The sequence below is a fragment of the Echeneis naucrates genome, chromosome 6 (assembly GCF_900963305.1).
Source record: "Echeneis naucrates chromosome 6, fEcheNa1.1, whole genome shotgun sequence".
Lineage (NCBI taxonomy): Eukaryota > Metazoa > Chordata > Actinopteri > Carangiformes > Echeneidae > Echeneis > Echeneis naucrates.
In genome coordinates this window covers 4,122,345-4,147,660 of record NC_042516.1, presented here as the reverse complement: position 1 = coordinate 4,147,660, position 25,316 = coordinate 4,122,345, and the positions used below count along the sequence as shown (strand labels likewise).

General features: G+C 39.6%; 1 protein-coding gene across 5 annotated transcripts in view; it reads left to right on the top strand.

Annotated features, from left to right (window-relative positions):
- Positions 1–25,316, top strand: part of vps13b (vacuolar protein sorting 13 homolog B) — a 283,913-nt gene that overhangs the window by 134,117 nt on the left and 124,480 nt on the right. For 4 of the 5 annotated variants that reach the window (XR_003840835.1, XM_029503627.1, XM_029503624.1 and 1 more), the window contains 5 exons: positions 9,072–9,306; positions 10,429–10,646; positions 14,283–14,486; positions 19,865–20,036; positions 21,913–22,027. Coding sequence is in view for 4 of the 5 variants with exons in the window: in XM_029503627.1 (XP_029359487.1) it covers positions 9,072–9,306; positions 10,429–10,646; positions 14,283–14,486; positions 19,865–20,036; positions 21,913–22,027 (944 nt within the window). In the remaining variant the exon portion in view is untranslated. Of the gene's footprint in view, positions 1–9,071; positions 9,307–10,428; positions 10,647–14,282; positions 14,487–19,864; positions 20,037–21,912; positions 22,028–24,892; positions 24,957–25,316 lie in introns of all 5 variants that reach the window. The other variant, XM_029503626.1, reaches the window with a different exon arrangement.

Below are 25,316 nucleotides of genomic sequence, written 5' to 3'. Positions count from 1 at the left end.
ACAAAATCTGACCCTCTGCTGTAGCGCCTTCTGCAGTCACATTACTTTATCCTTGCCCCCCCCATTCTACGCCTCATCCTCACAGTCTTTCAGATCCCCAATTTTATATGATTTGCAGTTACATCTTGCATTTTGTGCCACTTAAAACACCATGTTTCTTTGAGGTTTGTGGTAATAAACTTTAAACGTTTAAAATGTATAATCTATGTTACCAAGCCCTGGTTAAGAGAGAAAAGGTCTCTGTTTATCTAACTGTGCATTTATTCAAAGTTAATGAATAATATATCTTTGGAGGTTTGTTTGCTTGAAAACAGGACCATACAGTGGAACATCCGTTACAATAAAACAGATGTAAAAAAACAGCAATGAATTCAAACTGTAATCACCTTCACACATAAAAGCCTGTCACACATTCCTCGCTGTATTCCTTCAAAAACCCCTTGACATGATATGCTTTTTACACTTAGCATACTTCTTTCAATAAAACGGAAAGTTATACTTCAGATGCTTACACAAACGGGTATTCATATATCTTTTATCCTATATTTTACTTATTTTACTGTTTTATTATTGTTTGTTAACTGCAAATATACTATTGCAAAATAAATCTCAGCCATGCTCAAACTGTCCAGTGACTACAATTTCTCAGTGTTAGTGGGACATCAGGAAAGGTTATGTCATTGTGAACACAAGAAAACTAATTGCATTTTGGTATAGCTCATAATACCTAGTGGTTGTATAGAGCACTTGTAGCAAACTAAATTCTGATTGTTTATAATGCACGAATTGGCATTCTTCACAAAGAGGGAAATATAGAGCAAATGCAAGGGAAGAAGAGAAAGAACAGAGAGGGGATACAAGGGCAGGTGCTGTGGGACTACGGTGGAGAGAATATGAGGCTGATGCATTCTCTCTTGATCATGCAATCATCCTCTCTGGTTTGCATGTTTTAAATCAAGACCCCAGGTTGTAACCATAGAGGGGGCAATAGTTGTTGAACAGAAGTATGTTTTATGGGTGTGTTCATGTTCACATATATTAATGTGGATGAGTGGTCAGAACCACATTCCATCATCAGCTGCTGTGTCAATTCACTGATAAGCAAATAGTATTTTTAGACACCCAAATCCTCGATATTTGACCCCCTTCCACGAACTGAATTTGAGAAGTGCTCACCAAGATTCTCTTGTGTGTAAAACGTAAACCTCCAAAGGCCCACAGATCTGGAACTGATTTTCATTAGGAGGAAAATTCTGATACACTGCAGTGTTTAAGTACAAAATTGTCACAGCAGCTACAATTTCAAGATTGGGATGTTTTAAAAATTGGTATGGGAAAATTATGTGCATTTTTTTTTTCCAGTTTGCAATGTATTTTGGAAAGCTTACTAGAAGGAGATTCTGGTTAAATTATTGGACTATACATCACTTGTCTTGGGACAGGGAAAATAGGCCATGCCAAACCTAGGTCAAATCGCTTTTCCTCTATTGCCTATCACCATCTGATTGAACTTGAATCAGCAATGCACACTGCATAGTATAATCACACCCGAAATGTAGATAAACCAAGCCAAGCGTATTTTATATCTGACCTAACTGCAGTCCAGCCGGCTGTGTACATCAAAGCTTCTGTCTAAGCTCTTAGCTGCACCATGGTTCTTGCATAAGCCCGACTTCCAAAGCAAGTGCCACAAGCTACCATCAGCTTTTTGACCTTGCTGAATTTACCAGCTTTTACATTTACCTAATTCCAAGCCTTCAGCCTATCCCTTCCAGATCATCCTTTCCCAAGCAATGGTTGGTCTCTGTTCTACATCGTACTCAGTAGCAGTCCACTCTCCCTTAACCTTACATTGGCTTGGCCACCCCATCTGCAGTGGCTCACTGAGGTGGGGTAGTGAAGGGGTGATTGTTTGAGATCAAGGGTAGACATAGGCAAGCCAGGCCAGGCCAGCCGTGCTCCTAAGGCCACTGTTGGATCAATAAACGCAGCGATCAAAGTTGCAATTAACCCACCGCACTAACACAAACAGCCTGGCCAGCAGAAACAAACAAAGCCCTCATGTCACCTAAAGCGTTTATTTTTGCAGATTTCCACCTCGGCCAGTGAGACCTCCAGCGCTTGTCAGCTTCTGTAAGCAGTGTTGTAAGAGAGGAATGCAGAGCCACAGGGATGGCTGGCTGCCTGACTGTGCTGCTGTGCCAGGCCACAAGCTTATTGCTTGTGGTGGCATGTGGGTGAGACCTAGCCTATCTGTTGTCAGGAGGCATCACGGATAGATGCCTTTCTCATAGACATTCAGGGAGAAAAGCTGCTTTCTGTGGTTGCAGGAAAAACTTAAGTTGTGTACATCCATGCACCACAACACACATCTGCAGAGTGTCATCTTCAGATACACACATTAATCATGCTAATTTACATGGAGACACTATTTACATTATCACACCCACAATTCCAAATGTGCTTTTGTACAGAGTTGAGAATGCAAGAGGATATGCAGAGGAAGGGGGGAGCAGAAGGTTAACAGTGGGTGGGGTATCCAGAGAGATTGGAAGGGGGGTTGCTCTATGGACCTTCTGTTCATTTGACTGGCCATTTATGAACACAGTGTCCCGTCTGGTGCAGTCACAGGAAGATTACATTTGGAGAGGTATCAGGTTTTTAAAAACAAAGGAATGTGCTTTCCGTTTGCTGCCGATCTCTCCATGGAGATTTCACCGCTCCAGAGTTGCAAATGTTTTCACTGGGGATGCTGGGAGGGTGTTTCTAATTTCCTCTCCTCTATCTCTTGGTGATTTCCTGTGTGTCATGGCTAGCTTGTTCTGTGCAGAGAAAATGTGTCGGTCCATTCTTGCTTGAATGTGCAAGTGTGTGTGCTTTACATGTTGTGGGGTCGGTCCACAGTGAGTGGATCTTGGCCAACAGGGTTTGTGCTGTGCTCAGGTCTGGAGAGGACTGGAGTCTCCAAGTTTCTGTTCTCTGCAGTTAGATAAAAACAATAAGCTTAACTGCAGATCCGAGCAGGACTAATGTCAGACACATATTTTATTGCGTGGGTCCAAGTGAGATGATTTGTCAGAAATTGTGTTTGGTACTGTCAGGATTATTAAGTGAGACAGCTGTGCTGCTGGAAGTATTTTTCAACAGTCGTGGACAGTGGGCATTATTTCTTTGTCATCTGAAATCTGTCAGTATATGTCAAACAATTAAATATACCTCTCAGAATGACAAGCTGAAAATAATGTACTCTCAACTGAAGTTGCTTTTTGGAGTAGACAGGCTGTCCTCTATCTAACTCACTGTTCTGTCATTTACTGGCGAGGCCCAGCGGATCCTAAGAGCCTCCTGTGGTTATATAGGCCATTTCCACATGGCCCTAGCCTTTTAAATCTGAAGTGTGTTTGGCCCACTGCTTCCTCTCTATTAGAACCTGCTCTGCTGGAACGAGATAAACTATCTTCACAAATGCTCAAGGGAGAAATGCAACTCAAGACAAATCATACACTCCCACTGCAGGAAGAGAAGAAGAGCAGGAACTAAGGGATGCTTTTTTTTTGGGGGGGGGGGGGGGGGGGGGGGGCTATTGAGACTGAAAGATTTGAAACAGGGTCCAAACATGTGGCTGGATTATGACCACTAACTGATGGTGCAGAAAACTTATGATCGTAAAGCTGAACTGAACTAGCAACCAAAATGTGACAAAACTGGCAGAGATGAGAAGGAAGAAATATAGAAAAAATTTAAATGGATAAATTTCAGGATTGTTTTTCTTTTAGGTTTCTACATTTTTTATTCTTATGTTCTTCTTGTATTTATTTACTCCTGACAATATATGCTCACTTCCTGATTGAAAGTCTAGATTGAAATAATGACTCAGAGACTGTAGATCAAAGTGTAAGAGGATCCTTGTTCATTTTGAGGACTAAGAGGAGGGGATCAAGGCCTAAGTCTCAGGATAAGCAATGGCCACCTTCTAAATAGCATGCTGTCACTCACAAGCCATTGGCATGCACGTTCTTTGAGGCCTTGAGCTTTTTACTGAATCCTATGTTTGTCAGTGAGCATACTCAGACTTTTACATCTGACGACCACTGGCCTATCATGCTATATGATGTACTGATTCCCATATTATTTCCAGCTACTCTCAGCCCTCTGATGGCTGCATCTTGTCAGATGTCTCCCTCTCATGCCTGAATGAGCCAGCTAGACAATTTCTCTGCACACTAGGGATTTACTGATGAAAGGAAGACATGGATAGCATTCTTGTCAGTGCAAACAACGTGCAGAATATTTGCTTTGTCTCTGATTTAGTGGCAAATGGCAGTATCCTCAATGCAATGCAAATTATACTGTAGGGGAGTTTCCCATCAGTCTGTCTTTCGGACACTATTTCTGACTATTTCACTCGCAGGGAAAACATAAGAGGAGGAGGAGGAGCAGCCAGCTTGTTGCACTGAACTAATTGAACATCCAGCAGTAGTGCAGGAGGATATAACCACATAAGTTCAAGAGAGTTGTATTGAGTTGATTTTAACATCTGCCATCCTTCAGAGGAAGTGGTAACATAGTGGCAGGGCCTGGTGAGGATATTTGAAAGGAATGGGGGCTCACACTTATTTGAAGAAAAAGAAGACATGGGATGTTAATTCAGGTGTTTTGGCTTGAGGCCAGAGGGTTTTAATCTGTGCATGTAGTGTTCACTGTATGATGTAAGTGTATGTGCGCCTTTGTAAATTTGTAAGTATGTCATTTGAGCATGTTTTCACAGTGAAAGCTCTGCACATGCAGTCTCATAAGGAGTTGATTGGCTTCAGTCTGTTCTTTAATGGAGATTTCCTGGTCAAAATTGAAAAGTGTTTCCGTTGGGTTTGAATTATATTAATAGAGTGTGCTGCAAGCAACAGACCATACCCTTGAATACACACAGAAACACAGACGACGTCCCCTCCTGAATGAATCTGTCATTAGAAGCAGTGGGTAACTGAAGTGCAGTCCCAGGCTGCTGGCTGTTAACTCCATTTGTTATGTTAATAGATTTAGTTTCGCTTTGACAGGACATGATGTCATTGAACCAGAGGAATAAAGAATTCTAACTCTTTGACTCTGAACCTTCTGTAATGACTATGCTGTGCAGTCACACTTGCCTATTCTTAAACCTGTAACCAAAAATCTGCTTCAATTTTAATCTTCAATATACAAATTTTTCATACGATCCTTAGTCCAACTCCTGTATTTCAGATAGGCAATCCTGGCGTAACTATTAGCATGCAGTTAGGGGACATTGTCACATATGGTAACTGCTTCCAGTGCTGTGTTTATTGGCATGTTACAGGGCTGTTAAACACAATTTTGTGGAATACTAAACACAGTCCTGCACAACCTTAACTTTTAAACTTTAAATTGTGACAAGGAACACTCAATCAAACACCTTAGGTACGGCGCCGACCTATAAGTACAGAAATCATTAGAATTTTCAATTTTGAATTCCCCCCCGGGTCTGCAACCATGTCATAATCGTCAGCACAATCAGAAGATATCCCTCTGGCCCTTAATTTAAGTGTTAAATTACAGTGAGAAAGGTAACAAACATGGATTCCCTCAGTAGGCAGTTGTTTTGAGCTTCATTGTTCAGAGACGACAAGGTTTTCGTTGCCCTAAACTGAAAGCAAAATTAATTCTCTGCAGTAAACTAAAATGTGCAGCTTCTGCGTCACTTACATGCAACATGACTCATGAAAAAGGGTTCTAAACTGGATTAAAAAAAAAAAAAAAAAAAAAAGTCTTTCTCAGCATTGCAACATGTTAAACATTTATTCCATATATTCTGTTACAGTGTGTCTTTTCCTGAATATCAAGATAAAGATTAAATCTTCCTAAACATTTTCTATGATTTAAAGTAACAAATGTTGGCAGTTGTGCAGCCTTGGCAGTGGCATTTTCTCTTGTAGTAATTTTTAATCCCCACTATTTTTTGATCATAGTTGTTTACAATGTTTGTCTTGGATACAACTTTAGCCAGTGACTGTGTTGCCTCCTGGAGTCCGGATGTATTACAAAGTAGCGTGTTCATAGACTCTCTGGCCAAACAGACTTCAATGATTTAAACCAGACTGTGGCAAGTTATTTGAAGATCAACAAAGATACTCCTCTGTTTGGTAAACCGTTATTTCCCATGTTCCTCTGTGCCATCATTCTTTTGAGTCAGAACGTCATCAGTAGCTTCAGCTTCGGGTGTGGAATACATGATCCACTGCAGTGTGGACAAGCAATTGTTACTTTATTCACCTTCTTTGCCCTTGAATGGACTTCAAGGACCCTGCTGCCATTTTGTTGAAGAGAATTTTTGTTTCTTTGTTTATGCGGCTCTCACTAGCTGTCACCCAGCGGGGTTGGGAATGGGGGAATCCTACCAAAGATTAGTTTTCTATAGCCCAGATTTAGGCCTATAATGCCTTTTTATATTTTCCATTACATATGTGGCCCTTTGAAGCTTTTGGAGTCTTTTTGACACGGAGTAAACATCTATAAACGGCAGTCACTATGCCCAGTGAATTCCATTCAATTTTTCAACCTTTCTCTCTGTTGTCATCTGTGAGATGTTATCTGATTATCGTTAGTATTTCACTGAGTGATGTGGCAAGTCTGCAGCTACCATAGACTTGACATCATCTTTGGGTTTGTGTTGCCATGGGGGACAGCAGTTAAGCATTATAGTCATAAGAAAACACCACTAAGGGGTATTATAATATGTTTTATTGTGCACATTCACAGTAACATTTTACCTGCCCTGTGCTAGTTCTGAATTCAGCCTTTTATGACACAAACTCTTCATAATACAAATAAATCATTACATTTTTTAAAGCTTGAAGTCTACTAATATTTTTAAATTTGCTAAAGGCATTCCACAAAAGCCAATAAAAAGTTTAATATGGAATTAAATTTCTGGAAAAGACAGATTCTTATGTCTCCTCAAATGCAGATCTTGCTCTTTTAGTATATAAACAACATGACTCTTCGGGAGTGAACATTTATTTCAGTGTTTATGTTTGATATATGATGATAGATTTAGTCAGCAATCAAATACTGCCTAAAATAATTGGTCATTGCAGTTGGCCTGTATGCAAATCCGAAATGACCCATTTGAAAGAGCCAATGTTTAGGTGTGAGATCACTTATTTTATTATTATTACTTAGTGTACCTACCTATCAAAGTAATAGGTTTAAGATTTTACATATTTACAGATATATCTACAACTGAATTTTAGTCTCATTTGACATGTAATTAGTGTTTAAGTGATTTAAGTGTAAATCAGTTCATCAAATTGTCATACCATAACCCAAACCCAAGCACTATAAAGGGGTCTTGCTAGGTTCTTAAAACTTGCTAAAAAATTTTATTTTTTAATTACATTCTTGAAAAATAAGACACAATAGGAGAAAGAGAAAGTCCTAAATTTAAAATGTACATAGCCCCTGGGTTTTCCCCACTCTATCCTTATGTTCTACATACTAATACACTACTAGCCTAACCCTACTATTCAGCCAGCATTATTATGAAGAAATACTTTGGTAATCATAAATTAATAGCCCAGGCAGAAGAACAAGTAGTGTATAATAGCATGAAATAATGTCTATGCACAAACCAAGACGTGCAGCAGAATAGCATTAGCCTCAGGCACTGAGCTAAAGGTGGAGACCAGAGTTACAGTGTTAAAACAGGCGGTTTCCGTGTCTCTGCCTGCTTTACAGCTTAACCCTACTAAGATCTGCAGCAGCTCAGGCAGTGTCAGTGGATTTTCTTCCTGCATGCCAGCTCTTAAAAAGGCCAAAGCCTTATGTGTCAGTGTGCAAAAGTGTTCAGATTTCAAACCCTCTTTGAAGTGTAATCAAAATGGGAAGCAGCGTGAGATGAATGTGTAACCATAGCTGTGCCTCTCTTTTTTTTTATTCTTCTCTCCATCTCCATTTCTCTTTTTCACTGTTGTTTTCACCCTCTCTCGACTCTCATGAAAGTTAGGAAATCTGGACTCCGAATACTGGCCTATCAGAGGTGTTCCAACAACTGTGCATCCAACATTAGCAGATGTTAAAGTGTATTTACAAATTTTGTGTGTGTGTTGAACATGTATGACAGTATGCTTACTGAACCGATGAGCTTGTCTACTGGAATATTGTTGTAGTTACCCATTGTGATTAAGACAGTTCTGCTTCATGTGTCTGACTGACACTGACACACACCTCACACGCCCAACATATGCATGCACACACACACACACACACACACACACACACACACACACACACACACACACACACACACACACAGACACGCACACACACACACACAGACACGCACACAAAGAATTTGGTAGCACCTGCTTGTCTGCCCTCCTTTCTGCTAACATGTCTTTGTCTTTTAAATGAGCCGAACACCACTGTAACGGAAAAGTCAAAGCAAACAACAAAACAAGAACCCTCCAACAAGTTTAACATAGCTCACTTTCTGTTTTCTGACTTGGCTGGCTTATACATTTTTGTATAGATATATGAGTGCTACAACTGAACTGGAATAAGTCTTAATCCTATTATTAAAAAAAAAAAAAAAAAAAAAGATTAAGTTAATGATTCAAATATCAAAAGTCTCTTAAGCAGTAAAATGCGTTACCCAGATGGGGAATTTCACATTGCTTTTGAATGGGCTTTCAAAGTCTCAAATTCAATTTAAATGCTTTTGAAGACAAATACCTAAGCAAACTAATAAACATAATATTAGCACATTTACAGTAATATGCTAATAATAATTTTTCACTTAATTAAGTTTGAAAGGGTTAGGGTTATTGAAAGGAAAAGTTTGTTACGCATGTTTGGTCTTCCAGCAACACCCGCTGTTGTGCACACACTTTCTCTTTTCCATTGTAGTCCAAATCTTCTAAGGAGCTGTGCCCCTTGAGCCCCTTAGCTCACTGAAAATGATATTTTGAGGCCGAGGCAGGTGGCTGCGCAATGATCAAGTTACACTGACTTGATTAACATGACTTTACATGTCCTTTACTTTTCTCTTCCCTCTCTAGTTGGAGCTGCAGTCATGCTGTGTATTCCTGCCTAATGACAGTCTCCCCTCCCCAAGCACCATCATCTGCGGTGACATTCCCGGCACTGTCCGTAGCTGGTACCACAACCAGCCCTCCATGCCAGGGACTCTGGTGGTCTGTCTACCACAAATCAATGTCCTCAGTGCTGGGCATAAGTACATGGAACCACTCCAGGAGCTTCCCTTTGTGGTCTCTAAGCCCATCTTGGAGGAAGGTCTGTTTTCATACTGTGTTTACTGAAATCCCAACTTAAAACCACTTAAATCACATACGCAACCAAAATCCCCTTATGTCAAAAAGACTGATTTGACTTTAGGAAACAATGATAGTGATAGGTTCATAGATTAAAATGGGAGTTCTGGAAAGTAAATGTCAATTTACTGGGGAAAATCTACTTAGGTATTATTACAAATTCATTTGCTTATATTAATAATAGAAATTAATGGCTTCATAATAGTAATAGGCTATATAATGTGAATTCATCATCATTATGGCCTTTTCAACACTGAAAAGCCTTTGACCCTCTGCTGCTCATTTACCATGACAAAAGACAAACAAACTTAAGTAGAACGACTTTGAGAAATAGATTGTGCACATGTGGTTTGCACACCTGATAGAGTTAACATAAGCAACACTCAGATGGTTGAGCAGTGTTTTCTCTCTAGAAGAAGAAAAAATGGGCTTCTTTTTTTCTCTGAGCTCTTCAATGACATCAGCATTGGGCATACAGATTTCAAAAACAGAGTCGAAAGAAAAACTACAGCAAAAACAGTGACATCAGCAGTCTTGTCAATGTTGCCATTAAAATTAACAACCCATGCTTTTAGCAATTCATTCCTACACTTTGAAAAGCTCTTCATCTCTCATTTTCAATGCTCTGGATCAAAGCATCTTACCCAAAGTGCGTGGGAAATGTGCTCTTCATGGCCCTTTGCTCGTGAACAAATTCTCCTGCTTTGTAAGGCTAGTAAGGGTCTGTAAGGGTTGGCAGCTTAGTTTAGTACATTAAGTGCTCAAGGGTGGCATCTTGTCTCAATCCCACAATGTTGCAATGCACCTTAACTTTACAATGTATTTCTTTCCTTTGAGAGGACATAAAGATTTTGACAAAGAACAATGCTGACAATCCATAGCATTTTTTGTCCTTTTCTTCAAAATCTTGTTAATTTTCATATCTCTCTCTCTCAGTTTCAGAACTACTTGGCCTGTGCTCTTTGCGCTCATCTTCCCTGCTCCTCTTAATGTCTGCCAATATTTCTCATGTTTTCTCTCCCACTGTTTCATTTCTTTCTGCATTTTATGTATTTTTTTTTCTGTCTCACATGTCTACCATCAGGTGATGCCTTCCCATGGACCATAAACTTGAGCCAGTTCAGTGTGTACACACTGCTGGGACAGCAGTGTAGCCTGAGTCTACTGGAACCTATGGGCTGTACCTCCACATTGGCCGTCACCTCCCATAAACCACAGAGCTGTTCTGAAGGAAGGCACTCGTTCATAGTCTGCCTCCATGTTGATTTGCAATCTGTCGTCGTCAAGTGCTCCAATCCTCAGGTCAGTCATACAGTCCTGAATATCTTCTAAGTCATTAGAATTATGTGTATATTTATACAAATCATGCCCTTGTAAATATCCTGAAATCTGAACACACAACCCTGGCAGAAAGATCCTGCCTTTGCATGCTTTTCTGATATAGATTGACGCCAATAAATAAACTGCCTCATCTTCTGACTTCGTATAATTTTTATGAAAATGAACGTGTAAACAAGAGAGTGTTGCCTTGTTTGTTTTGGTCAAACATTTTGAGGTCTGATTGTAGGAAAGTGTGGATTCATTGTCATTGTTTTACAGTCTGTTGTTATGTTTTGGCGAGAGCATGATGAATATGGACAGATTGGAAACGAACATGTTTGTCTCCTGGTTTGGTCTCTGTGTTGTTTAACATTGTGCTGTTTCAGGGCTGTAATCACATCTACATGTACCATTACACATGTTTTGTTTTTTGTCAGTGGAATTAACTATCAAATTAGGTTCCTCTGTAAACACTTAATTGGGACGACCTTTTGAGTGGTCACACAGTTAGATGTCTTCAACCGCAGTAATGGGCTATGGTGATATTGAATGGAACTGATACCAGCAACAAATGGAAGACCTTAATCTGTTAGTGGTGAAAGAAACAGGAGGGGCTTGGTAAATTATTGCCATGCTAATTAGGAGACATTAATACATTTTAATCAAATAAATGAAATAATGTTGGATAGTGACAGTGAAACTGAGGTGAAATACTTGAGCTTAATTTGAGTGACATTTTACAGCCAGCAACAGTGATTGCTTTTTGTTTTTCAATGTTTGCAAAATGAAAAATCACAGGAAACACTCTGTAAAAGTGACAGCTAATGTGAACATCAAGCTTCTTTATGAATGGTTTATGTAGTCTCAGAAAATACAAGGATACAAGTTTAGCAAAGAGAGGAAATGAGGTAACTGTGAAAGGATGAGGAAAAGAAATAAGATACAAGCTGGAGAAAAGAGCGTAAGCAAAAAAAGGAACCAATGAATGCAGACACCCATGTAAACCACATGGGAGCCTTTGACTTTGGTGCTTTGTAATATGTGTTCCCCTCTCTTTCCTACAAGGTGAACTGTCACATCCAGAAACAGAGTGGGACACACACATGCAGATATTGCATGTTTGCCAGTAGTTGTTTTAACTCTTGGCCAGCCTCCTCTCCTATTTCCTTTCCTTAGATATCTTTCATGGTGATCACATCTAAGCTTACGTATGTGTTCTTGTTTCACACATAATGTGCTGCCAATTTCAGTTCATGTGTTTGTGTTAATAATTCATGTGGTATAGGTAGGATGTCAGAAGGGTGGGCTAGTAGCTTCAGTTTATGACCACCTTGAAAATAGCAGACACACAACACAGCAACAGTTTCTTTTAATCTTTTACACATAGCCGTATTTCACTGCACACACACACGTCCGGACACATGAACATACAGTGTTACCACACTTGCTCAACAATATGTCACTAATGTAAACTGTGCTTAGACAAAGTCACACGAACACTCACAATCTGCATGATCTCCTGTCTTTCATCTGTGTGTATTTATGAATAACTGTGGAAGCCTCTGTTCAGTCTCCAGTTTGTACTACTGCAGCCTAGTAGGCCTCCTGATCTGCAGATGACAGGTCTTTGGAGAACCCAGCCCACCAAATGTTCTACTCACTTCCCAAATCATGAATTATGGCATCTGTATTGTGAGCCTATGTAAGCCTGTGTGCTTGTGTGCGAGGTTATGCCATAAGCGACTTTTGAGGACAAATTTTAGACTAAACATGTCTTGTCCAATCAGGGCAATCAGGCCCTTGTCACTAAGGCTTCTCCCAGGTTAGTGGAAGTTTGTCTCTGTCTGCGTTTGGTGGAATGTGACCCAACTAACCATTTTTCACTAAACAGGGACTTTATGTGTAGGAAGTAGATGTAGGAGAGTGATGGCAGGGAGAATGTTAGAAAATGAAAAAAAAAAGTAATACTGTGAATCATTTAAAATTATGTAATAAGGGATTTGCAAAAATAAATAAATAAATCACAGTGCCACCTTCTAGAGTCTTAAAGTGCAGCAGCTTCAGTTCAAATCATTTCTGGGTTTGTCATCCCTGCTCACTCCCTGTGTCTCCTACCTGTATCAAATGACTAGGAACAAAACTAAACCAGATCATGTAGTGGCCCCGTCATGCATCTTTCCCCGTTTTCTCTACTTGCCATTGTTTGCTCTCTTTCTCCACATCTGCTGCTGAGTGCAGTAGGCCTTGTTGTGCTTGGTTGGACTTCCACGCCCCAGACTCTCAGAAGGAAGAGTGGAGGCATGTCTCCCCTGCCGGCAATGAAGTTCATTTGGGTATGGCAGACAGCTGTTGGCTTTGTCCCTGGATGGCTGCTGGATCGGCGTTAGCAGTTCTTCCTGGACATGTTTGAAATGGCCCAGCTGTAATGTATTGTGCTGCTTTTCATTTGATTTATGCTTATTTATGGAAGGCCTCCCTATAATGTCTGTGCTAACAGGCGTGCATGTGTGTGAGCGAGCAATACCGAATAAAAATGTGTTTGGACTAGAGAAAGCTATTTTTCTGTGTATGCTCATGTGTCTCTGTACCTTTACTTTTGAGGGACCTTCAGTAGTTTAGGGGGGTTGTGGGTTACTTGGCTGAAGAGGCGAAACATTTGAAATCCAAAAATTAGCTCACTGTGAAAGAGTGCATTTCTCCATTTCTTTCTCTGTCTCTCTACTTTAAAGAACCTTGAGTGAAGGCATGAATAAACGAAAGCATCACATCACATTCCCCTTCCTTACCCTCATGTTTTCCACTCTTGTTTTTGGCTTTGTTGTTGTTTAAAGCTGAGGCCTCTTTTCATGTGAATAAATGATAAATAGTTGAGAACACTTGACACTGAGCCTTCACTTTTTCCTAACTGTGGTGAGTTTTTCTGGGGAAATTGATGACACAACTCAACTTTCCTCTGTGGGTGTTTCTTTGGGAATTTTGTTGTTATGGATAACAAATTCATACAGTGAAGCACGTGTGTGAGCATGCTGCGCCTTTCCAATAATCACCCATCGAATGGAAACATGAACTCAGGTTTTGCATTACATTTGTGAAGTGAGGCCTTTCTGAATGACATGTACAAAGTCTAAAATCGTGTTAAGCTTGAGAGTGAAAGAAATGGGAATGGATAGTGGTCAACTTTAACTAGATTTAGTGTCACATAACTACAAAGCTGCCAAGCAAAATCATGCTAATGGTCTTAGAAGTCAGAACTACATGAGAACTCCCAAGTGCAGCTGTTTTAGTCAGACCTTGGCAAACATTTGAATTTGGTTTGAACTATTAAGACTTAGTGATGTGTTCAGTTTATCTTCTAAGCCTCTGAAATGCTACAGTGGACTTTATACATGTATTTAATTCATATTCAGCTGTGGTGCAATTACCAGTTTTTGCAGTAAAATTTGTCTCAACGTTTGTTTAGTTAAAAATAGTACTTTGATTTAAATAGGATTCTACATTATAGTTTTTTTTTTTTTTAATTTACATTCAAATTATATGACATTTAAAATTGATGGAAGTGAAGAACATAATTCCTTCAATATGTTTCTTCATATCTTATCTGCCTATGTCACACTCCAGGTTCAGCTGTTGTATGAGCTGCTTCTCAGCTGGACCTCTATGTGGGCTCGACTCCAGAGGCATGGCATATTGCGTCAGACCTCCAGCATCCCAGAACCCCCTGCTGGTGCAATACCATCCTCCCCAGTGCGCAGCAGTGCTGGCACTGCCCCACCAGACACCAGTACCTGCAGCCCCTCTGCAGATTTTGGCTCCCCTACAGAGGTTTGTTTTCCCCAAACTGCTTTGTGTTTCCTTTTGCTGTTTTTTTTTTTTTTTTTTTTTTTTTTAGTCTTCTTTTTTTTTTTTTTTTTATGAAAATCATGTCCACATGTAAGTCAATTTTTTTCATATTGACCTGTCTTCTGAATGGGGGACAAAACAAAACTTATATCAATCTTTCAGTCATCCTTTCTTTCTCTTTGTGTACCCCTCCCTTAATTACACATTGTAGTATCACCCACTTTTATGGGCTCTATTTTTCTGCTAATGTTCTTTTCTTGTTGTAGTACTTGATTTATCAGAGGCCTAATGGCTATATCCTGCCAACACCTAGCTTTGAGTGCAGAGTCATGCAGTTACACATGCTATTTAAGCCTTTTTTATACACATAATGGCTGCTGATTTTTGATTTGGTAATTTTTACTGTTATGAGTAGTCAAGTCAGTGCTAACACACGCAATTTTCAAAAAAATATGTTTTGTTTGGGAATGATTTTCAAAAGCTGGAAAAATCTAATCAGTGCTTGTGTTGCTTGTCTTTTTTTTTTTTTTTTTTCATACACAGAACAGATACTCAAGATAGGCTGTGAGCTCTATTTGATTAATTTTAGCTGTGTCTTGATTGAGTATAAACCTGTTCTTAATTTGGGCAAAACAATAACCTGTATTTAAATTTTTTTGCTCAGATTAAATATGAAACCCAGAGGGCTGAGTATGAAATATAGCACTACATGAAGGCATGTTAAAGCCAATGGAAAAACTGGAGTCAAAGTTTCAAGAGTGCAGCAACAAATGTTGAGTGTTTTTTTTTTTTCCTTGTGTCTTTGGTTAGTAGTGCTTATCCCTGGCTTAGGTAATATGGAAAGGGTGTTTTTCTGTTCATATGGTAGGAGTGACAGGGACAAGCTGGAGTATTATGGCCTCGGACCTATCAGGACTTTGTGTAATGTCCCTGTGAAATAACAATGGTGTTGATCAGTTTTTATGTTGCTAACTATTCCAGGGTGTAAAGCAGTATGACCACAGCCCACCCATCACTCTGCCTTTGTATGAAAAAAGCGTGTGTGTGATGAGCATGAGTACATCCTCATAAAAGAAGTGTTTAATATAACAGTGTGCATCTGTGTTTGCAATTGTTTGAGTGTTATCAACTTGTGTGTTCTTGCATCAGTTGTGGACTCATAGAAGTGGCAGCCGTTCAGGATGGCAATAAAGGATATGCTGGGTAGGGCAGATATGAAAAGGCCACAGTTACCCCTGCCCACTTGTCACTGTTTAACTAAGTACAAACACTGGTAGAAGTGTTTAGTCCTCTGGGAGGCTGGGTGATTGAGCAAGAATGTAGGAGCTGCTTGATAAGTCTCGACAGTAGTGGTAAGCAACTGCCTTGCTCCCCCCCACCCCTCCTGTCCTGTTCAGTTTCTTTTCCTTCACATACATTAATGCACACCCCTCAAACCCATCCGTTCTTACAGGTCCTTTTCAATTGTTCCGCCCTCACTGCTTTTAAACCAAACCAATATTGTGTTGCATTTTTTATGCATTTGTTTGAAAGCATTTATTATATATTTTGCAACCCCTTCTTTTTTCATCTTATCGTTTGTCTTTCCCTTAATGATCCTGAACTGAACTAGGCTTGTGTTTTGTTTTGTTTTTTATTTCTGCAGTTATTTTCTTTCCTATTCTTCCTTCCATGCTCTATTCCATCCCTCCCACTTTGCTTTCTTCCCTTGTTGTACTACATCTCTGTCTGCAGATGCATTCTGATTCTCCCTTGATCACGTCCATCTTCATTCTATCCTTTCCTTGAAAACCTTTCTTTAAACTATTCAACCTCTTTCTCCATCTTTTCACCCATTCCTAAAGCATTCTCTTTTCATTCTTCTTTCATAATTTGCCCTTTCCTCCATCTTTCTCTGACACTTCCCAGCCTGCTGTTGTCTTCCAATGTTTGGGTCTTTCTGATGAGCAAAGACAAACTCTGCAGAGAAAATAAACCCGGATCCTCGGCCCGTTTATAGCACAGAGGCCCAGGAATTAAATTGTATACTTTACAACTTGGCCTGTGGAGGTGTGGGAAAATAGCTCCCTCTTAGAATATGTGTGTGTCTTTGGGGGCCCCAATCTGGCAGCTCAGGAACATGGCAGAGTCCACCTCTACCTAAACCACATCATCACATCTGTTCTTCAAGGCCTCACCTTGATACAAGGAAGGGGGGTTCTTGTTGGAAGCAATTACCGATCTTAAAACTTGACTTTGTATATTTAGCTGAGCTGTGGAAACAGCAGCCTCTGTGGCCATGACTGGTAACTAAAAGACACTCACACATTAAGTTCTGTTGGCCTTTGAGTCTGAGCAGCAAAGAGCACTGGGACCAAAGTACAACATACAGTTCACAGCTCATAGAGAAAACAAAGCTGATTCAATTCAATCAACAAACATAAAATCATCATCTCATCCTGCAATCACACTTTCCACCTATATCACAACTTAATGTAATTGCTGTGACTGAAAACATCTGAACTTATTTCATTTATGTGCTAAGCGACTAAGTTGCTACAAGCTAGCATCACGTTTGAGCCTTCCCTCACAGTGGATGAAGCTTTGGCAACGTTTACTGGGTAACCCAACTTCTCAATATATTCTACTAAACTTACATTTTGCACCCAAAAAAATATAGTCTTGTCCTTAGCTCTGTTAATAACAATTCACGTTAATTCCCATTGGTAATAGGTATTTTGACTTTGACCGCCTAAATTAAACATGCAATCTGTCACCTGTGTCAGACCCCAGTGTGGAATTTATCTCTGCTGATTGAGATGCACCTTATAAATCGATTAGATAAAAACCTAACTTGTCATCCATCAGGGGCAACAGTATCAAAGGATTCTGAAAGTTACTGAATTGTCTTGCAAATGAAGGAAAGAAAATACAATGATGATTAAAATATCAATGATAATGATATGTGCTTAGAACTCATGGTGACATTACAAAAATAAAATAGACCTATATTACATCATAATTTTATACATTATACAATATATACTTCCTCTACATATACATCCATAAATACATTCAAATTTGAATATACTTTTCCATGCCCAACTTCCACTTGAACAAACTAACCAGTATATAGTGGAGATATAGTGGCCACAACAAAAAAGTGTTTTGAAACAACCCTAACCCCCCAACGGAGATACAATGTTTTGTTTTTTTTTTTGTTTGTTTGTTTTTTGTTTTTGTTTTTTTCTGAGGGAGGTGTTTCTGACAAAAGTATACCAATCTCAACTTTTTTTTTAAGAAAAGTATATTTTCAGCTTATCCACGCTACAACGAGAACACAATGACAGTACACATCATTAAATTTAATATGATCATTCTCAGGTCAACTTAGTGTACAACTTTCAAAATTAAATACAGCCTTCTGTTTTTGTTTATTGTCTGTGAGTCTAAAATTTGCTTTGAAACTATTGTGAAACTCGAAAAGATGCAATAATGTTAATCAGGGAAAAGCTTCTCTTTCTTTTGTTTGTGTTAAATACCAACTTGTATCAGCCTGGGTGTAAAATGACAGCAGCAGTTTTAGGCAAGTAGGTGTAATTACAGAATGCTCCAGCATTAACATGGTAGAGTACAGAGTGGGGTCAAATCCCCATCTGTAACAGAGGCTAGCTCCTGTTTCCACACATGACATTATAGAGTCTGATCCTACCAAGTGGCCAGAACTGTAAACTAAATAGTCCTAACCACACACACCGGCACACATACAGACAGAACTGTTTTGACTCCAATTCAACAACAATTAGTACCCAAAAGGCAGTGTTCAGTCTTTCATAGAGTCTGACGGAACATTGGTAGTTCTCTTTTATTACTCACTGCCATTCACAGTCATTACCACCACAGACACGCACACGCGCACACACACACACACGCGCGCACACACCTTGGTGGTTAATTACCATAGAAATGCATAAAGCTGCTATAGCCACTAAACTCAATTAGGATAAATACAAGTTCTGTGGTAGTAAAGTGATTCAGCCATGGTCTCCTTAAGTTATTTCTGCTCATATATGCAGTATTTAGTTCATTTTTAGGTGGAATGAGGATGTATGTTTTCTTTTGTATCATGCACTAATATCCTGTGCAGTGCTTTCAGTCCTTTTTTTCCTATGTCTGATCAATTGTCAATCTTAAATATTTATATTTTTAACAGATTAGGTAAAAACCTTTTTTCTTTACTTATTCTCAAGGACTTAAGTATTGAGCACATGCTTCTTATTGTTGACTGGGCACTGTATAAATTCAATCTCTTCTTGAATAAGAATCCTTAATTTATTTACATTATTTTCATTTGTTGTTATTAGGCTTTACTGTCAGCCATCCCCTGATGCATTGATATATTGAATCAAAATAGTGTGAGGCCATTGTCACTTGCGAAAATTTCCCCATCTGGATCCTCTTTAAAAGACTGTAATCTGCCCCAGCAGCTGTGTGCTTTCTAATTGAGATGGTTGATAGCCTCCTTACCAACCACAGCCGAACTTGATAACCATGACACAATCTGTCATTACTGCATGCAACTGTGGAAAAAGTTAAATCCTGCAATGCCAGAGCAACAAATTGCTATAGAGACTTGAGTCAACCAGGGAGATAGATACTTGGAAAACAGATTAACAAGAAAAGGTTCTGGATAAATAAAATGTCTTTGGTTCTTTCATTGACTGTGCTTTGCTAAAATCTCTATTAATAAGGTGAGAACTTACAAAAGACATTCCTCTCTTCTGCTTGCATCTCCAACCACCCCCAAACAGCCCCCCACACTGACCTCACCACCGATGTCTGTTTTTCACCTGTCGTTATTTTCGCATTCTGCAAGATTTTTAGCATCCTGGCACACTTGAGTGACAGCCTGGTGGCTGCTTGTGGGCTGCTCCTGGCTGAGATAGGGGTTAACACCAATGGCAGCTCAAGACGATGCTCCTTTCCACCCACATTGATCAATTCCAAGTGAAGATCTGCTCACCAGACACTGATGTCATTTACACTCCAAAGGGCTCCATAGCTGGTGGTGGCTTTTGTTATGGCTACATGCACAACACTTTCAAACATAGGAGCACATTCACTGAACACATGGTTGAACATGTGCACAACCAGGCAGACAAACAAACAAACAAGCACAAGACATATTTTAATGTGAGCTTTTTTCTCAAATATTATTTTTGTTCTGCTCAAAATTCCTTACAGCACTTGAGCTCTATGTTGATATCGTAAATAATTTTAATAGATATAAATATTTAAATGCAACCACAATCTTGGGGTTTAAATCATGTCTTGTAACCATCTTACCAACCTGGACTGAACAATACCTTTTTCTTCTCAAGGGTGACTCTGTGCCTGCTGCAGACAACAGTCCATTTCCAGACACGGTGACGTTGGAGCAGAAAATTAGCAGCATTGGTGGAACCAGCGGGAAGGTCAGCCTTTGGATGCAGTGGATGTTGCCTAAGGTCACTGTTAAACTGTTTGCTGCTGACCCAACTGCCAAAAAGACAGGTAATTTGACCTTGACATAATGGTTGGGGTTTTTTGTTTGTTTTTTTTTTTTTTGGTATACATCTCCATTCCTGCCTTGTGTTTTAGTTCAGCCAATTGCATATCATGAACACACAGTATTCTTCAAATGTAGAAACACTAGTTAGTAATCTGCTGTTCTACATGCATACTGCAACAATAGCAATATGTTGTTTTAAAATCTAGCTTTTAAAACAACAGAAGCAGCTTTCAAAAGCAGCCCGAACACTGATGCAAACTGTGCAATATGAAAAAGGGAAGGAAGTGAGCATTCCCTGTGTCTGTTCTCACTCAAAAATCAAGCAATTTGAAAGGAAAAAGCAGCTGGAGAGAAGAAGGGATGGAGGGAAAAGACAAATAAATAAATGGGCGATGAATCCCAAATGAGCTGCCTCTTGTCCCTTTTAGATTTACTGTGGTGATGAAAGGCTAGTTTTACCTTTAATTGGAGGCCGTAATATTTAGCATCTGCCTACCAGATCGTGCAGCTTAAGGTCTTTAATAGTGGAAATGGAATGTTTTGGAGGACCTCACAGAGATGGTTTGACTTAGAGATATCCTAAATAGGCATTACTTTGGATTTGGTTTTAATATGTGCCATCTGAGTTGCACGCTGAACTTATCACTGGATTTTCTGTATGCATTGAATTAAGTATGTTGCTGAAAACAAGAATTGTCTGTATGCATAATAATACATTCTTTAAGATAAGAAAGCCACAGATATGACTCCAGACAATCTTTTCTGATGTAGTATGTTTTTAAACTGCAAAGGAAGTGAGATTTTTGTCTCTTCAAAAAAAGAAAAAAGCCTTTCCAGGCATATTAGTTCTTGGGTATAACGTAATGCATGTTGGAAGATTAGGGGGAGAAATTCAAACATGTATCTCCAGAGGCTTTGCTGAAGGCACAAATCAGTGGTAAATTTTTTCTTTCAAGGTTAGCCATTCAAGATGAAGGGCAAAGAGTTTCCAATGTTATACTACTGTATAGCACTATAAAGAATTTGGTGTTGACCTGCTCTATAAGTAAAGTGCCCTGATGCTACTATAGTTTTTCTTTTTTTTTTTTTATTGGATTTGATTTACTCTTTCATGGTGAGAGTTAGAAGACTTGTATTACAATAGCAATACTATATTATATACAGAGAATATGAGTATCTGAGTTTCTACCAACTTCATAGAGTTCTTTCCACATAGTATCCACAACAACGTTGACAGTTTTGTGTTTCAGTATTAATAAACCTTTAGGAACGACTGTGTTTCTCAGAGTCACTACAAGGCAACAGTACAACAACAACCAAAGTTTCACATGCATGAAGTCGCTTTCCCAAGCCAGTCGGTGATTGTGGGACTTTTTCAGTGGAAACAATGAGGGTGAAGCAACAGTTAAGCTCACAGCCTTGGTTCAATATGAACGTAATCAGTTCTATGAAGCTTACTCACTTTGCCTCCACACTAGATGCCTAGAGGCTTGTACACATAGACACACAGAGACGTGTGTGTGTGTGTGTGTGTGTGTGTGTGCGTGCGTGCACAAATATAGTCTGCATCCATAAACAGCCTAATTCCAGTCCAGCTTCAAAAACATACTGTAAGTCTACTGTGCAGGAACTGACCACAGTATTTGGATCATGGCCAAAGGCAAGTCCAGATTCTTGCCCACAGAAATGAAAACGTTCTCTCCCAAAGTCCAACTACAGCTCTACTGCTTGTTCACCATATACAAGGGTGGCCAGTTTTGCAAATTAGACTGATACACAACTCAGCTGCCTAATAAATGAATGTCTTTCCACTGTCTATTTGCCTCATATTCTGAAATTCACATTGTAACATTAGTTTCTTTTCTTCATGTCTGTCAGAGATCTGTGTCATCAGTGAACTAGAAGACCTCAGTGCCTCTGTAGATGTCCAGGATGTTTACACAAAGATCAAATGTAAAGTTGGCAGCTTCAACATCGACCACTACAGATACAGGTAGAGTATTTCTAGTACATGTAAATACATACCCATAATGCATTCTGGTTGGCAGGAATGGGTTTCTTGATAATTTCCTGTCTAATTGATATAGTTCCAGCAGATTCAGTGACAGTAAAACCTGGAATCTTCCAATTCAAAGGCAATCCTTCCACCCTTGAGATCAATGTGCTACCTCCATATGCTGGTGATCTCTTAGTCTCCCACTAACACTGTTCCCACTTCTGCTCACAAGAGTGGTATTTACAGATTATCACTTCAGTACCATCATCTTTCCAGAGAGCTGCTGTAGTGGTGACAAAAGATTAACAAACAGATGGACAGAAAACTAGACAGAAGGATTAAGCAGACTCCGGCCTGACCCAACTCACACAGCATAGGAGTTCAGTCAATCATTTTCTTTCAGACAGCAGTGTCTGAATCGATTCACAGAAACATTAACACGTTGTTAGGGAAGGAAAACCACTGGGCGATGTTCCGCTACATCCTTTTGGTAATCTCTCCACATGTCAAGCTCCAGTCAAAATGGGGTAATTTTAGCTCTGGGTCAAAATTATGAAAGCACATAGTGCTGCATGGTGAAACTGAAGCTGTGACTAAAGATTTCTAATATTTTTTCCTTGCCCCACACACACATTCTTCCCATTAATTAGAGTGTGGCCTCATTTTCAATATCTAAATCCCTTTTTCCCCTTGTATTTCTTTCTATTTTCCTTGATCACTTACATCTGCGATAGAGTCAGCAGCTCCAAGTGTGCGCTGTGTACGTGCCTGAGGTCTTGTTCTGTTGGTAAGAGACCACTTAGCAGGAGGCAATTCTCCCTGTCTTGGTCTGTGGAGATAACGAAACAGCAATCTAGCATTCCACCATGTTGCATTCAGCGAACCAGAGTGTTTTTAGGGCTGGGCCTGAGTAAACATATTGCTACAAGTTCCTCCATCTCTGATTGAACCAGGCAGTGTGAGGGAGATTTACCTTCCAAGCCTTGTGCCACTTTTGAATTGATAATGGAAATTGTATATGATTTGCTAGATTTTTAAATTGCTGTAACTGGGTCCTAAGCATGTCAGTGCAAGACAGGGTGGGACTCAGGAGATCACCTTGGCTTCAATTGGTTAGTGAGCCTTTCACAGGCCCATTTTTTCACTAGAATTAGCTCATATATATTCTGTCAGGCTACATGACTTTTATACAGTCTTGAGTACCACTCCAAACCTGGGTAATGTTTGTGATTAGACAGTTTTTGGGCATCACAGTGTTGTGGGTAATTATATCATACTACTCTGATACTCTCACAGGTGTGTGGGCAATTTTTGGTGAAACAGAGCCAGGCCTAATCTCTTTACTAGACCTCTGTGCCCTCCTAAGTAGATAATGGGTCAATTATCTCATTTTATGTTATTTCAGTTTAATGCACGTTTAACAATGTGTTTTGTACACACTTTTAACCCAAAAAGAGTTCTGGCACTGACAAGTATGTCTTCATCTGAGCAAGGGTACAGTCATGGCTGTTTAGGACACAATGGAGGACCTCTGGGCTCCTAGCCCACACTAATCTGTATCATCCACATATATAAGATGGCCCACAGGAGTTAAAGTTAGAACAGATAATTGTTAGGTATTCCATTGCCAAGTCCGGCTTATCTGTGTTTGGTGAGTCAGGTTTAATCAAACTTGACAGAGAAAATGTTTCATCTGGTCTTAGCTATCAGTTATGGAAAGTGAATGGAAAGTTAGATAAGGAAGGTGTAGGTGTGCGGTAAGTATATAAACAAGTGCCTGTTTGTATCAAAAATTGGGAGGACAATGAAAAGTAAGAGAGGAAATCATAGAGCAAATTTTGAGGAATACAAAATAATATAATGGAGCAGGAGGGAGAGATTGAGGGAGATAGAGATGAAGGGAGTGATGGGGTAACTGGGTGTTCCTAGTTCCTATTGTTTTGGACATTCAAATCTTCTGAACTACTGAACCTAGAACAGCCTCTTCTCTTCTTTGTGCTAGTCAGGTCTGGCTTAACAATGGCAGCTTGAACCTTCCTGAAATGCAGCGATTCCCCTCACCCTCCAAGAGAAGACAGCCAGTGACAGTTAGCCCTTAGTCACTCCAAGGCGCATCTCACACAAATTGAAGCCAATGTCTTCCAGCTGTTTTTCAAATGGCTGGAAGTGAAGGGTGACTGCATGGGAGCTGAGAGAGAATAAAGAGGACTGATGAGCTGTGGGGGGTCCATATGTATTACTCACTCTAAGAACCAAGTAAAAAGATTATGGACAGACTTTGACACACAAAGAACAAACTGACATACACACACAAGATAGTGATGCTTGAAATACATGCAGATGCAGTAGGCCCACTCCTCTCTCACTGAACTTTCAGAGCTCTGGTCAGGGTAATTAAGTGGGATGCAGACAAGCAGAGTAAGACAGTGGTCTAAAAGAAATGGTGCAGAAGGTGTTAAACATTTACATGTTTAGAGTAATATTTTTTATGTTTTCTTCATCTTAACCTTCTTTTGATTTTTACTTGCAGGTGATTTCTACTTTTTATGGATGGGCCCTATGGTTCATGGAGATGTAATAGTAAAATGCAACTTTGTGAAATAATAATTTCACAAAGTTAATACACACATAAGATTTTTTACTATCTCAAATCACTATCTAAAATTTCAAAGGAATGATAATTTTACACTGTATGGCTCAAACCGATAAAAGTTCATTCACCTTGTTAACATCGGTCTGTGGTTCACTTATCTAAATGTAAATGTGTAAAGACTGTTGCCATTAGATGTTATCAGGCCCTGCCACAAAAGTATGAGTAGTCCCAGATGCCCACTTTAAGTTTGGCCTTGTGTGTCTCTCCAGGCCAGGGCATGACTGGCACTCTGGCTATGAAGGAGTCATTCTGCAGTGCAAGGAGACAGCTGGGGTGAGGCTCCTGCCTGTCCCAAAGCAGCCATAGCTGCCCAAGGCTACTTTATACTATGCCTCTGCCATCGTGCTGCTCATAATCAAGGTCCCTTTCCTCTGCTGATTCTGGAGAGACAGGAAAATGAAGGAAGCCACAAGAACATATTTTGGCTATAAGTATGGATATTAATTGGTGGGGCATTAGCTACACCTTAAAAAGGAGAATAAAATTTGATCTCAAAACTAAATTCCATTCACCTGTTTCTCCAGTGCCTCCTATTAGCTAAATAATCAAGCCGACTAAATCTGGTGACATCTGTTTGTATGTGTATTTTTGTGTGTTTATCAATATGCATGTGTGGGAAAAGTCTACAACATT